Here is a 15,424-nt window from a genome sequence, read left to right on the forward strand (position 1 = left end):
TTTATTTTATTAATATGGACTTCTGGCATTAATTCTGATCTAAAATTAAAGATTACAGCACCATTACTGATATATCTTGATTACTAAGGTGCCTGGTAATTAAGAACTCCCTTTAAATTTGTGTCACACCCTATTATCTATAAATTCTGCTTCCTAAAACTTTTGAGGATTAGTTTTCCAACAGATTAAGAGCATGACCCCACAAAATTCAGCCATGAAAAGGATTCATTATCTAAAAGCTCATGTTTTGATGCTCAACAACCTTTTAAACACTTAATGGCCACCAAGTAAACTGGCAATTTTTAGTACTAATGAAGTCTGGTACTGATTTGCAAAAAAGAAGTCACTAAACTTACTCAGCTACTGCTTCCTGCTTAGCTGTTTCTTCTCCAGTATTACTGGATACTTCCATACTCTGATCCTGAACAGCAGGAGTACTAGTAAGTTGTGCTTGTTCTTCAGTTGAAATTGTTACTGTATTTTCGTTATCTACAACAGTAGCAACAATCGAAGTAACCTCAGGCTCAGGAACAACTGGAACAGTTCCACCCACAGTATTAGAAGCAGAGGTGGAAGCACTGGCATTGGCTGCAGCAGCAGCGGCAGCAGCTGCCGCTGCGGCTGCAACAACAGCGGCTGCAGCTTCTGCGGCAGCCATGGTGCTCATTGTGGTCGGAATTTCGGTTGTAGGAACTGGGGCTGTTGATGTTGTGGTGCACTCTTCTTGCTTACTATGTGTTAAAAAAACAAAAACAAAATTGGTCAGGTCATCTCATTAAGTCATACATCAGAAAGTCAAACAACACTAATTTTTATCATAAAATCAAATGAATAAGAGAAACCATAAAAGGGAAAAAAGGCTGTATGCCAAACTATTAAGCTATCTAAAAAGACTGAAACCAAAGAATGAAAGTGGATTACTCTGAGCAAACATTCGGGATAATTTATGACAGGGACTCATGAACACTCTGAATTTCCAAAAGTCCATTAACTGTTTTCATTTACAAAACACCCTACTATCAGACTGCATTACAACATAAAATTTGGCCTATATCATAAATTTCTATAAGAACTTTAAATTTTATCCATTTTACATACTAAAAAAAGGAAGAGATATATAATACTTTATCCATTACCAAATTGATAAATCAAACCAAATCCTGGACTTTTCTATAACACAGTCTCCTTAATTCATAAAGGATGCAGTCCGAATTCAAACAATCACTGTCTAAGGAAAGTGTCATTTGTGTATCTTCATTAAGTATCCTTCCCCTTACCCCAAATCCTCCAAAGACATCCAACCACCAGACCTAACATATTAAATACTATTGATGTATAAAGCAAAGAATTAAAATAAGAATGTTATAGGAGATACCAAATTTGTAAATTGTACTGATATCCAAAAATTGCTTACCTGGTTTCTTCAGCTTTGATCATTGCTATTAAAGAGAAAAGAAAGTTACATGACATGGTTTTTAAATACAGTCACTGAAAACAAACTTTAAAGGGAGATAAGGAGAAGTTTCATACAATAAGATTTAATTTACCATCCACAAATACATCAACTTTTTCAGAGCAAATGCTTGCTCCAAAGTTCCAGGGTAGCAATTAAAGAATGAAGACAAATTTAAACGACAGCAGTTTTTAGGAAAGTTTCTCTGCACACTGCTACTTTCCCAAAGGCTGCTGGCTACTGCAAAAACTCCCTGAAAATATCTGTATAATTCTGGAATAAAACAGTATTTTTCTCAGAGATAAAACTATTTTTTTTTTTTTTCCAAAGATACTATATTCAAAACGAGACCAAATTCATGTTATGAAATTCCAGCACATGTATACTAGCACTGACAGGTAGATAAATAGTTATGCACACCAACTATTTGTAGTAGGGTTATATCAAAAATGAGCTTGGTATTTCTTACATGAATAAAATGGGATTCTACCTATCTACAGTATTATTATTATTAGCCAATGCTAGTGTATAAGTTTAAATTGGGCTTTAAAGATTTGCATTCAATATTTTAGCTTTTATTCCAATTAATTTTTTCTTTATGGGTAACAAAAATATTCAGCTTCAGTAGAGAATGAGGCCCTCCACATAAATGATACCAAAGCTGAACTTAATTAAAGTATTTAAAAAATTTATTTCCCTTTAATGGAAATGACTTCTGAAAATACGTTTAGGATGGCTGACAAAACATACTAAAGGAGTCATCACCGCTAATATTAATGTTTTTTGGATACAATGATGATCTAAACCAATTATGTGACACAGGAAAAATGTAAATAGACTTAAGACCACAGTGCCTTTAAAAAATTTTTATTGTCTTTACTTTTAGATGTCATTCTGTACACATCTTTATTCTACACTGTATTCTACACTGTAGACTAATTATTAGCCCCATTTCTAAAATCTACTGCTTATAAGTTGATCGTTTATGACACCAGATTCTACTAGAAGTGAGAGTAAAAGAATTAAATTTTCAATTCTTACTCTAATCTCTGCTATTTGAAGAACTAGGTTTTACATTAGGTAGTATTTCCAGACTTTCAGGGGTATTCTGAATAGCTGAGGATGATGAAAAACTCTCCCTTTGCAAGTAGAGCACGGCATTTTGTTGAATTCTCCCATTAACACACATAAAGGCTATTTTAATTTTTTTTTTTTTTTTGTACTGTTTATTTTTGAGAGGCAGAGAGACAGAGCATGAGCAGGGGAGGGGCAGAGAGAGGGAGACACAGAATCCGAAGCAGGCTCCAGGCTCTGAGCTGCCAGAACAGAGCCCGATGCGAGACTCGAACCCACAAACTGCGAGAACATGACCTGAGCCGAAGTCAGACGCTCAACTGACTGAGCCACCCAGGTGCCCCATATAAAGGCTATTTTAAAATGTGCTAAAATAAAATCAGCATTAAATGTATAGTCTGACAATACATTAAAAAGATTTAAACTGATTAAGACTCAAAGTTCTTTGCTATCTGCTACATGAGTTAAGCCACCTATTGTATGTATGTACCAACACTCACAGCTGTATTTAGAAATACTGTACATGATGTCCTTATTCAATTTTCCAATAGTATATTAATGGCTTTAAAAATAAAAGTATAATTTTAAAAGCTCCAAGCTCATTTATAATATAACCCTTAAATGAATTCTTTGAATTAGAGATTTCTCACTGCAGATTTTTCCAATCATGGTTAGTGAACATTAGTAACATACTCTAAAAATGTTAAATAATGACAGAAAATGAATTATCAAAGCAGCTCACCATGCAGGTTTGATTTTGTAATAAGACTTCCAGCAACAATGGTATTCTGGTATCCTAGTTTCAGTGGAATCAAATCAAATAAAAATCTATTTAAAATCTATAGAACTGATATCTAGAGCAACAAGAAAATAAGAGCCCATAAAACTGTTATACCATTTAAAACGTTCTAATCATTTAATTTTTAAAAATAAGACCTGTGTTTGAACAATACTATTTATGAAGGATTGCTTCACTGTGAATGACAATATGTAAAAAATTAACATTAAAAGTTATATTTTTCTGTGTTACCTTCAAGATCCTCAAGTTCTTTAGGTTTGGCCCAGCGGGATTCTTTTGTTTGAGAATTATAATAGTAAGGTTTTCCAGAGTCAGATTTGTATTCCTTCCAGGGACATTTAGATAAAAGTTGCTGAAGGAAAATAAAAATCTTCAGTTAACAGTAATATATTTAGCATCACTCATCATTCACATCACTGTTTCACTAAATATTATCAATCTGTACAAATCAAACGCTTGTGAGATGATAAGCTACCAAATGTAGAATACTTACCAGGTGATGTTATTTGAAATGTTTATCTTTACAATAATACTGCAACATTCATATTATTTCAGATTTATGCTGTTACTTAAGGAAACTCACTTAATACACCTAATTAAGGGGCAGAGGCAAGATTCAAAACCAGGTCTATATAAATTTCAGATCGTATTTGCTCTTGCCATTTATACCCCACCATAGGTAAAAATTATCATACATATTTCAGAGACTTCTCAAATACAAATTAAAGTAGGAAAAACATAAATGCTAGGAAAAAAGCAAAATCTGGTTTACCCTGCTTACATGTCAGTTTTATGGCTAATAATTTATTAAACCTATATGAACTCTCTTATGTAAGGAAACAAAGTATGATATACTTAAAACCTAATATAGAAAACTGGTTAGGGCGGCATGAGAATGCTATTGAAAACTTAACTTTAGACAGTGTCTTAGTAATATTTAATGATGAAATAATTGTCTACATTAGTACTGGGATTAAAAAAATAATTATAGTATCTGCCAACCTTCCATCCCAAGTGTTGCTACACACTGCATATTAGTGTGGTGGCCTGGAAAATATTTTTATCTGCTCAAATTCCTCAATTTAGAGGGAGAAAAAAATATATGCTGCCAAGTAGGAAAAATCTCTAAGTATGGCTTGAAATGCCAAGTCAATTCTTACTTAAGACTCTTAATTAGTTCCTAATTAAACCACATGCTATAATGCTTAGTATATTCCTTCAATGTACCTTCCACATCTATACATTCTGAACAAAACTTGCAACATAAAATGAAATTTACATGCTTTTCAGGGGCTTTCTCCACAGAGACAGATAATTTTCAGCTCTAAGAGAAGGAAGCACTTGTATTTGTAATTTAATTCCATCTCCATTACCCCCAACCTCACTGGAAATTTTTAAAAATTCATTGCAAGACATCTGCGATCACCTAAGTTTGCTATAAAGAGGAAAACAATTTAAAACGTGAATTTATTTATCTGAGCCGTCAGCCCAGAGCCTGACACAGGGCTCGAACTCACAGACCGTGAGATCATGACCTGAGTCGAAGTCGGACGCCTAACCGACCGAGCCACCCAGGCGCCCCTAAAACGTGAATTTAAAGAGTAAAGGGCAAGCAGAGAGAGTCTTATTGCTCTTCCAATTTATTCTTTAAATCATCTTTCCCAAACTGATGCCACCCAACCAATAAGCATTCCTGAGCAGGGGCCAAAATCAGTAAAAAAAAAAAAAAAAAAAAAAAAAAAAAAGGACCTAATCTATTTAACAATCCCTAATCTCCAAGCCTCAAACTTGTACCTCAGCAGGTGTTTTCAGATCATCCGGTTTCTCCCAAGTAGACTGTTTTGTTTCAGTATTGTAGTAGTAAGTCCTTCCATCAGGTGATTTATGTTCGGTCCACATTGATTTCTAAAGAAAAAAATTACAAAAAGATTCAAATTTTTTAACAGTGCTATGACAGTGAATATTAGTTTCCATTAGTTTCATTAATAATATACAACGAAATTGAAAGTACAAAATGGACATATTTTTGACAGTTTAAATCACTTAGAATAACACATCATTGCAAGTGGGGAGTTAACTGCAAAATAGACCATTTTAAAGTACTTCAAAAGTAGTATGGCTCTATTGAGGTTTTAGAATCTCTATATTCTACCCAGTCTCTCAGAAGTATAAGGATATGACTGTTTCACCTAGAAACAGTAACTTTGTAACTGTTGTAACGTACATAGCACATAATATAATCTTTCAGCAATACAACCTATGCCTTGTAGATAAAATATATGAAGTAGATGCTAATGTAGTATATTGGTGGATTGATCATGAGCTCAATAACTTTATTTGCATCAAGCTGGACAAAGTTCTAAACTGACATGCCATAAAGACAGCTGTCAAAATTAGAAAGGATAGGTTTTAGATGACAATCAGAATTTTAACAATCAAGGTGAAATTTAACAGGGATAAAATGTGAATCCAAATGCCTCAACACAATAGAGGTGAGAAAATTTTATGTGATACTAGTTTGATACAGAATAGAAGTTCATTCTTGGGTCCAAAAGAACTACTAAGAGCATATTAAAAGTTGCTAGTAAAACCTCAGCCATCAATAGACATGATGCCTCAAATTAAGGCTGGTTAAGAGTTTTACAGGGTTCCCATAAGTATGCATTTAAAGTAATCACAAAAGGGGCAGGAAGAAACTTTGAGAGGTGACTGGTATCTACGGTCTTGGTGGTGATAGTTCTCAGGTGTATGTATTCCTCAAATCATATAGTTGTACACGTTAAATACATAGTTTAATATGTCAATCATATCATAATAAAGAGGGTTTAAAAGTAATTTTACAAGGAATCATTAAGGAATTACTGGATGAGATCAAAGGTACTAAGTCCAGTTCCAGGTACCAGATCATTTAGATAATAATGAACTCAAGTATGATTGAAAGAAGATTAGAGATGACCTATATCAATCATTTCTTCGAATCTAAGACAAAACATTACTGTACATACCTCTAAGAAAAAGAAGTAAAATCATCTTCAAACTATTCCATGCTTTTTAACCCTCAGATTTTATGTTAACCTTTTGAAAGATGTATTCTTATTCAGACACTGATTTTATAACAATTCCATTTTTTGAAAAGAAAAATAGGCAAATAAAATAAGCTATTCCTTAAACTTCACATTGAAACCATTTTTTTGTACGAGAGCTGCTGATGTCCATTCAATTCCACACCGTATCACCCTCTATGCTATAAAAAAATATTGGTAATGGAGCATTTATTAAAACAAAAACAAAAAACTAAGTCACCAGTACTAGTTCTTAATGATCTTCTGAACTTATTTAAAGCTGACCTACCTTTCTTTTTTCCTTATCAACTTTATTGAGAAATAGAATACACCTACTTTTGATTTCGGCTTTGGGAATGTGGCTCAACATACATTATTTCATTGCTTTTTCTGCTCTCTCACCATAATCATTTTATTGCTAGCTGATAAGAGTGCTGTGCCATTATTTCTAGAATTTTCTTTCAAACCACTGACATTTATTCTTCTGATGTTGGCACTTTTGTTGTTCAGTCATGCACAACAAAGCCATAATTGCTGCCTGGAGAATGGAGATTATAGGACACTATGTAGATTATAGGATGCATCTTAATTACAGACATGTTCAATGGTCAAAGCAAATATGCTGTGATTTAAGAAACATTTGCAAAATGTGGGAATGGAGAACAAGAAAAGATGACTCAAGGAGAGAAATTAATGTCATTTAGAACACAAGTAGATGAGGGAAGATGATTATTTTCTGGAACTTCTGAGGAACCAGAGTTAATGTGAAGGGATTATAAACAGTCATTAGAATTCAAAGAAAAAAAACTGATAAAATTTGAGCGGTTTGGTAACGAAATGTTTGGCCCTTTCTATATAAATTCGTTAAGTCATCTGACATGACTGCAAAATGGCTTTCTGCACGGTGTAGGATAGTTAAGATAGTTCAAAAGGTATACTAAATTCTTTAACTTGTTCTAGCACTTCATGCAGAGTATGACAAATACAATCTCTCTGGAGCAAACAAGACTGCACTAAAGGGAAATCGACCTAAGTTCCAAAATTATATTTAAACTTCCCAAGTCACATCTGCTAAAGAGCATCAAGGAAAAGAAGTTCACCAGAAACAAATTTATAAAAAAATGGAATGAAAAAGGGTGCCAAATAATAGGGAAAAACAGGAGAGAGATATACAAACCACTAAAACAAACAGTAAACAATTTAGTATTCATTAGCTACTACTTTATTCAAGTCTTACAGCTACACTACAAGCAATATGAACACTATCCTCATTTTTCAAATAAGAAAACCAAGACTTAGGAGGGTTAATATAACTTGTTCATAGTGATTCAGTTAGTAAATAATACAACTAGAACAATTCAGTCATATTTGCTTCTAAAGACCACATCTACTCACACTGAAATGTTTTGTCAGGGATATTATATTCAGAACAGTCTGTCAATAAGGACAGATAAATTCCTGATCTCCTAATGAGTAAGAAGCACTGTATCAATTTTCAGTTAATTCTTTTAATAACCTTGCCAAGGTAGATACAATTTATTATCTCCACTTTATAGAAGAGAAAACGGAACACAACAGAATACAGGAATATGCTCAAGGTAACACAGCTAGCTAGTGAGTTCATTAGAACACTGGACCCACATACTGAGGTCCTATGAAACAAGTTTCTAACACTTTGCATCAATAGAAACAATCTATACCAATGCCTTAACTAATATACCAAATCCACTTATAGAAGTCAATTCTGGAGTAAGAAAAATGATTTATCTGATAAGCTTTTGCTCCTTTTCCTTAAGTGCATCTAATCTGCAACTTGAAGTAAAACTGTATCTCACCTCTGGCCAAAACTAGGACTAATATTTTAAAAGAAAAATTTAAAAACAAATGTATCCTGAATGTTGAATATAAGATGAAGAATGGCATAAAATATCAATAGGTATATAGATAACAACTTTCTTCATAGGATAAAACATGACTTATGCAAATAGTTGTTAAGTAGTGAGTACAGTCTATTCAAAAAACATTTTCCTAAAAATTACCATTTTTTTTTTTAAAGAAAGACCTCTCCAGACCAATACACCAATGACGCCTATCAAATATTTAGACTGCCTTTGCATAATTGGAGAAAACCTAACAAACATGTAGATGTGTAGTATTCTGAATGGCCCAAAACCAGGACATTACTTTTAACCTTAAGGTTAGCTGCTTTGAGGGCTTGTAAAAGATACTAAGATAATCCTTGCACTGGAGCTTTATTCTGCACTTTTGTCACAGATGACAGCCTTCCCAAAATTATTTTATTACTGACAGTTACTGTATTATTAAAAAACTGTCAAGACAAATGGCAGGTCTGGGGAATCAACCAAAAGTTGACATTTTTACAAATGATAAACTAGAAGGATAAATATGAAGAAGAAATTAAAAAACTATCATTCTTAATATACAAAAACCTACTACAATCATTAAGATGATCTAATGGAAAAATAAACATCGCCATTAACGAAACTCAATGCAGATAAGTAGATATTCAACTTCATTAGTAAATCAAGGAAGCATACATTACGTGAAAACTTTCTGTTCATCAGATAAATCACAGACTCTTAGTATACAATGTTAAAGGGTGTGAAGAAAAGTGCACTGTCATGATAGTGTTGGGAATGGAATTAGTACTGTTTTTCTGAATGGCAACTTACTAGTTCTCATCAAAATTCAAAATGCAAGCAATCTCTTAATGCTGATATTTTATTCCACAAAATCCCATTTATATAGTTGCAAAGATGTACAAGAATGTTCTCTACAGGATTACTTGTAATGTCAAAAAATTTGAGATTATTCAGTATCCACTCATAGGAAAACAGTTCAATCAGGGTCCATCATACTGTGGACTTATGGAGATCTGTTTAGAAAATGTTGAAGATACAGTGTGAAACAGAGTAAGACGTGATATATCAGCAAAATATACACAGAAAATATTTAAAAGGAAGACTGGGTAAAGGGAAAAAATGCACATATATAATTATCAAGAGAGCTAAAAGATTCCAAAAAGCTAGTCAACAATTAGGTTCTGAATATATTCAATAAACATATAAATAATTATATGCACATGAGATACGCATTTATACATACATAGATACTTCTGTAAACTATAAGTCCAACTGAACAAAACCAAAAGCAAGTGACTAAATCTAACATTAAATAGATAGGAAAGTCCTCTCAACTACTCTAAATAAGGAAAAGGAGAAAAACCCAAAATATAAGATCAGAATTAAGGAACAACATAACCACAAACAGATGATTTACAACCAATTCCCCAAATCTAAAGGAAATTATTTCCTCACAAACGACTACAATTTACCCTAGAAGAAAACACATCATACATGAATATTCCAATTACCATAAAAGAACCCAACTAGACAATTTCATAAAACACATCATAAACTTTAAAAAAAAACAGAGACGTACAATATACTTCAGATAATCAGAAAAGATGAAAAGTTCCTTATTAATAACAAAACTCAAGAGAAAGGTATCAAAAAAGAAAACCAGGTAATGTTACTTATGAATGTTATTTTTAAATGTAAAAATTTAAATATAACATTAACCCATTAGCCAAAAGAATCTTGCATTGTATATATTCGGAAAAAGTAGAACTTATTGTAGAAGTGCCAGGTGGTTTGATATTGGGAAATCTATAAAGAAGAAATTATTTCTGTTAACAAATTGAAAAAAGAAAACACCACATGAGCACACCAACAGACTTGGTCAAATCACACCTTGAAAAGTATGACCATTTGGAAGTATTAAAAAAAACAAACTTAACAAAAACACCTGAATGATAAAGGCCAACTTATCAAAAACCAATAAAAATTACTGTAAAGCCACTTCCATTAAAATCATGAACAAAATGCGAGTCTGCAATCACTGTGTTTCAACAAATACATTATGGCAATAAAATGAAATAAATAATTGGTATAAATATTTGGGAAAGAGATATATTCTCTTATCTTTACTGCTAAAGATTCAAATAAAATCTAGTTAAAATGAAAAAAAAGTATTCTAATTTTCTAGGAAAATAAAAAAGTATTCCAATATTCCACTTGGCCATAAGGTAAATATATAAAAATCTTTGAACTAACAATAACTAGCTTGAAATAAAAACACAAAAATATCCTATTCACAATATAACAAATTTTTAGAAGGTAAAATAAATAAAAATAGCTATGATAGCAGTTTATCCCACCTAAATAGAATTTAAAGCAAAAACCAAAATGAAACCAGAGGGACTTCTGTATGGATAAAAAGCAACACACCAAACTTAGCATGCATTTACCAATTTAGTCTTGAAATCACAGCAACAATAAAAAATACAGGGAGAAAAATATGAGATCTTTTCAAGTTAAAGATTTTAAGACACTCCCCCCTTAGGTAGATCAAACAGATGAAAGATACGCCAAGACAAAAGAATCACAAATTAACCTTAAATTAAAAGCACACAAAATATTCCAAAAATCTAATCTTAAAATGAACACAAATGAAGGTTTAGTACAATGCAAACAACAGCTCATAGACTGTGCTTTCTAAAGATTATATGCAAAAAAGTATACTTCATTAAAAAAAAAAAAAAAAAAAGGAAAAAAAATGTCACCCAAAGACATGATCCATGAAAGAAAAGAAGTGACTGTCAGAGACTTCATTAAAAATTTCTGTTCTGCCAAAGTCACAGTAAAGAGAATGAAAAGACAAGCCAAAACCTGGGAGAAAACATCTGCAAAGGGCACAGGTGATAAAAATTAAAAAAAAAACAAAAACAAACAAAAAAACCACCTGTTAACCAGAATATACAACCCTCTCCCCCAACCCCCGCTTTTTGTTTTTTAAAGTTTATTTACTTTGAGAGAGACAGAGAGAGCACGAATGGGGGAGGTGCAGGGAGGGAGAGATCCCAAGCAGGCTCCATGCTGCCAGCGCAGAGCCTGATGTAGGGCTTGAATTCACGAATCTCTGAGATCATGACCTGAGCCAAAACCAAGAGTCAGACACTTAACTGACTGAGCCACCCAGGCACCCCAGAATACACAGAGACCCCTTAAAACTTAGCATTAAGAATACAAACAACCCAATCAAGAAATGGTCAAAGATCTGAACAGATACCTCACCAAAAAAGACATACAAGGGATAAAGAAGCCTATGACAAGATTCTTAACACTGTATATTATTACAAATTAAAATTAACTCCCATTTATTACTGGTGAGAATTCAAAACAGCATAGCCACTTTGGAAGAGAGTTTGGGAGTTTCTTAAAAAACTGAATACATTAAAAAAATTTTTTAATGTTTATTTTTGAGAAAGAGAAAGAGAGTGAGCAAGTGCACACAAGAGAGGGGGACAGAAGATCCAAAGTGGGCTCTGTGATGTGGGGCTCTAACTCACAAACCATGAGATCACGACCTGAGTCAAAGTCGAACACTCAGCTGACAGAGCCACCCAGGTGCCCCAAAAACCAAATACATTTTTACCATATGATCAAGCAAGTATGCTCCTTGGTTATTTATCCAAATGGTTGAAAACTTATGTCCACACAAAGGCCTACTAGTTAATGTTTGTAATAGTTTTAATGATTGCCAAAACGTGGAAGCAAAACTAAGATGTCTTTCAGTAGATGAATGAATAAACTTGTGGCAAGTCCAAACAATGAAATATCATTCACTATTATTGTTACTATTGTATTATTCAGTCCCCAAAAGAAAAAAGGTATTAAGCCATGAAAAAAAAAGCATATTAAATGCATTTAAGTGAATGAAACCATATGATACTCAGAAAAAGTAAAACTATATAGGCAATAAAAAGATCAGTCGCTGCCAGGGGTAAGGGGTGGAAATTTTTAAGGTAGTGAAACTACTCTGTATGCACTGTCCTGACAGATACAACTCACAGAATACAGAACACTGAGACTAAACTCTAATGTAAATTGGACTGTGGGTAATAAAGATACAACTCACAGAATGCAGAACACTGAGACTAAACTCTAATGTAAATTGGACTGTGGGTAATAAAGATTGTCAATGTAGGATCATTAATTGTAACAAATGTAACACTCTGATGGGAGATGCTGATATGCATCTGTATGCAAGTAAGGGGAGGGGGTATTAAGGAACTCTCTACTTTGTGTTCAATTTTGCTAAGAACCTATAATCGCTCTACAAAACAGTCTATTTAAAACAATCCTAAACCTAGAAACCAAGAAAAACATACCACTTAATACCCTTTTAACAAAGAAGTCAAATGAAGGAAAAAGAAAAGATACTGGGAGCTGAGTGAAATGAAAACTATGTCAAATCTTAAGCAACACAGCTATAGCACTATAAAAAATAAGAATGTGTAACAACCATGAGCTAAGTACTCAAGAAACTAGAAAAAAGGCAACAGAGTAACCAAGAAGGAAATAAAGATGACCTCAGAATAAGCTGAATGGTTGTCCCCTCCAAAATACAAAGTAAAAGCAATGATAGGATTTCTAACTCTATGCTAAATAATTAAATCTCAACAAAGTAGGTACCTGTAAAAACATAAATTAGAAGAAAATTAAAAGTGAAATAGCTCAACAACCACCAGAGAAATTGAAATGGTAATCCAAAATCTCTATCCTCAAAAAATATTAGGCCCAGTTAGTTTTTAGTTGTGTTCTATCAAGCTGTTAAGAAATAAGTTATGCATCATTTATATAAGTTGTTCTAAGGATCAGAAAGGGTTACTACCCAGATAGAAACAACCTAAGTAAGATATTAGCGAATTGAATTCAGAAGGAATTAAATACACAGGTTCACGTATATATACTCTTAACACCCTTAATGAATAACTAGGATTCACTTTAGTAATGCTAAGATGAGATATCAGAAAATATATCTGTACACTTGCACTTTGACCATCTCAACTATGAGTTTTAAAATCCAGTTCATAATGACCTCTCTCTCAGCAAACCAGGAAAAGAAAGCATCAACTTAATAAGGGTCATACATCAAAAAGCTGCAGTAAACATATTAAATAGAGAAATTCAATACATATTTGCCTTGAGAGAGAAAACAAGATAAAGATGACAGTTTATCACTGCTACTACTCACCATAGTACTAGAGGTTCTGGCTGACACAATAAAAGTTGAAATATTAGATATGATGATTAGAAAAACCCGTTATTTGAGGAAGATAGTGTAACACACACAGAAAACCCAAAAAGCAACAGGAGTTCAGCAAACCTCCTGGATGAAGTATAGGAGAAAGATTCGAAATAGCACCAAATCTTATAAAACATCTATAAATTAACAGAATGAGGGATAGACAAGCCTTCAATAGGAAAAACTTAAAGCCGTATTACAAAACAGACAAAAAAACTGACTACCATGTTCACTGATATGACTTAATATTGTAAATACGCCCCACAATCTATAAATTCAATGCAACGCCAATCAAAATACCAAAATTATCTTTTTGAACAACCTGACAAACTGATTAAAAAATTTAGATAGTATAATGTCATTTATAGAAAAAAAATTATACATAAAAAACCTAAAGACTTCACCAAAAAACCTGTTAGAAAGAAATTCAGTAACATTGCAGGGTACAAAAATCTGTTGCATTTCTAAACACGAACAGAGTTAAGAAAAATTAAGAAAAAAAAAATTCCATTTATGAATGCACCAAAAATAGTAAAATGTCTAGGAAAAAATGTAAGCAAGGAGGTGAAAGACCTGTACGCTGAAAACTAGGATACTGATAAAAATAACTGAAGACTAAATAAATGGAAAAGATGTTCCATATGCTCATGGATTGAAAACTGATACTGTTCAAATGTCCATACTACATAAAGCAATCTATAGAATCAATGTAATCCCTATCAAAATTCCAATGACACTTTAAAAAAAAATAGAACACATTGTCTTAAAATTTGGATGGAACCACAAAAAGACTGAATAGCTAAAAAGTAATCCGAAGAACAAAGCTGGAGGCATCATGCTCCCTGCTCTCAAACTGTATTACCAAGGTATTGTAATCAAAATACTATATAGTACTGGCATAAACAAAGATATCTAGATAATATAACAGAATCAAGATCTCAGAAATAAACTTATGTATGGTTGATTTACGACAAAGGAGACAAAAATATACAAGAAAAGGACAGCTGCATGCAAAATAAAACTAACTAGTTAGATTAGTATTTTCCATCATGCATAAAAATCAACCCAAAATGGATTTAGGCTCGAATGTAAGACCTGAAGCCCTAAAACTCCTAGAAAAAAGGCGGCAAAAGCTCCTTGATCATCACTCTTGGCAATCATTTTTTTGGATCTGATTCCACAGCAAACATAACAAAAGCAAAATACACAAGTGGACATCAAACTAAAAACCTCTGGCACAACAAAGGAAATCAACAAAATGAAAAAGCAACCTACTGAATGAGAGAAAAATATTTGCAAAACATGCATATGATAAAGGGCTAACATCCAAAATCTATAAAGACCTCATACAACTTAGCAGCAAAAAAACCAAAACAAAACAAAAAAACCCTAAAAATGTGATTAAAAAACAGGCAGAGGATCTGAACATTTTTCCAGAGTAGATATACAGGATGACCAAAAGACTTATGAAAAGATGCTCAACATCACTATCAGGGAAATGCAAATCAAAACCACAATGTGATATCACCTTACATTTGTTAGAATGCTTATTCTCAAAAAGAGATAATAAATGTTAGCCATGATGTGGGGAAAAGGAAATCCTCATGCACCGCTGGTGGGAATGTAAATGCTGTAGCCCCTACAGAAAATAGTATGAAGGCTCTTCAAAAAATTAAAAGTAGAACTACCATACTGTTCAGCTGTTCCACACCTGGGCATTTATTCAAAGAACACAAAATCATTAACTCGAAAAGATTTATGTACCCCTTGGTTCATTGCAACATTATTTACAACAGCCAAGATATGGAAATAACCTAAATGTCCCTAGATGGATGAATGGATAAAGATGTGGTACACGCACAAAAA

At 32.9% G+C, this 15,424-nt stretch overlaps 1 protein-coding gene across 7 annotated transcripts in view; it reads right to left on the bottom strand.

Moving 5' to 3' along the window:
• PRPF40A (pre-mRNA processing factor 40 homolog A) overlaps positions 1-15,424 on the bottom strand; it is a 52,948-nt gene that overhangs the window by 17,505 nt on the left and 20,019 nt on the right. For 5 of the 7 annotated variants that reach the window (XM_042994455.1, XM_015535907.2, XM_007078502.3 and 2 more), the window contains 5 exons: positions 5,121-5,231; positions 3,558-3,678; positions 3,270-3,323; positions 1,415-1,439; positions 357-731 (listed from right to left, as the gene is read on the bottom strand). In XM_042994455.1, coding sequence (XP_042850389.1) covers positions 357-731; positions 1,415-1,439; positions 3,270-3,323; positions 3,558-3,678; positions 5,121-5,231 — 686 coding nt within the window. The remainder of the gene's footprint in view (positions 1-356; positions 732-1,414; positions 1,440-3,269; positions 3,324-3,557; positions 3,679-5,120; positions 5,232-15,424) is intronic. The other 2 variants (XM_042994454.1, XM_007078503.3) reach the window with 1 other exon arrangement.

Source organism: Panthera tigris, chromosome C1, assembly GCF_018350195.1.
Source record: "Panthera tigris isolate Pti1 chromosome C1, P.tigris_Pti1_mat1.1, whole genome shotgun sequence".
NCBI lineage: Eukaryota > Metazoa > Chordata > Mammalia > Carnivora > Felidae > Panthera > Panthera tigris.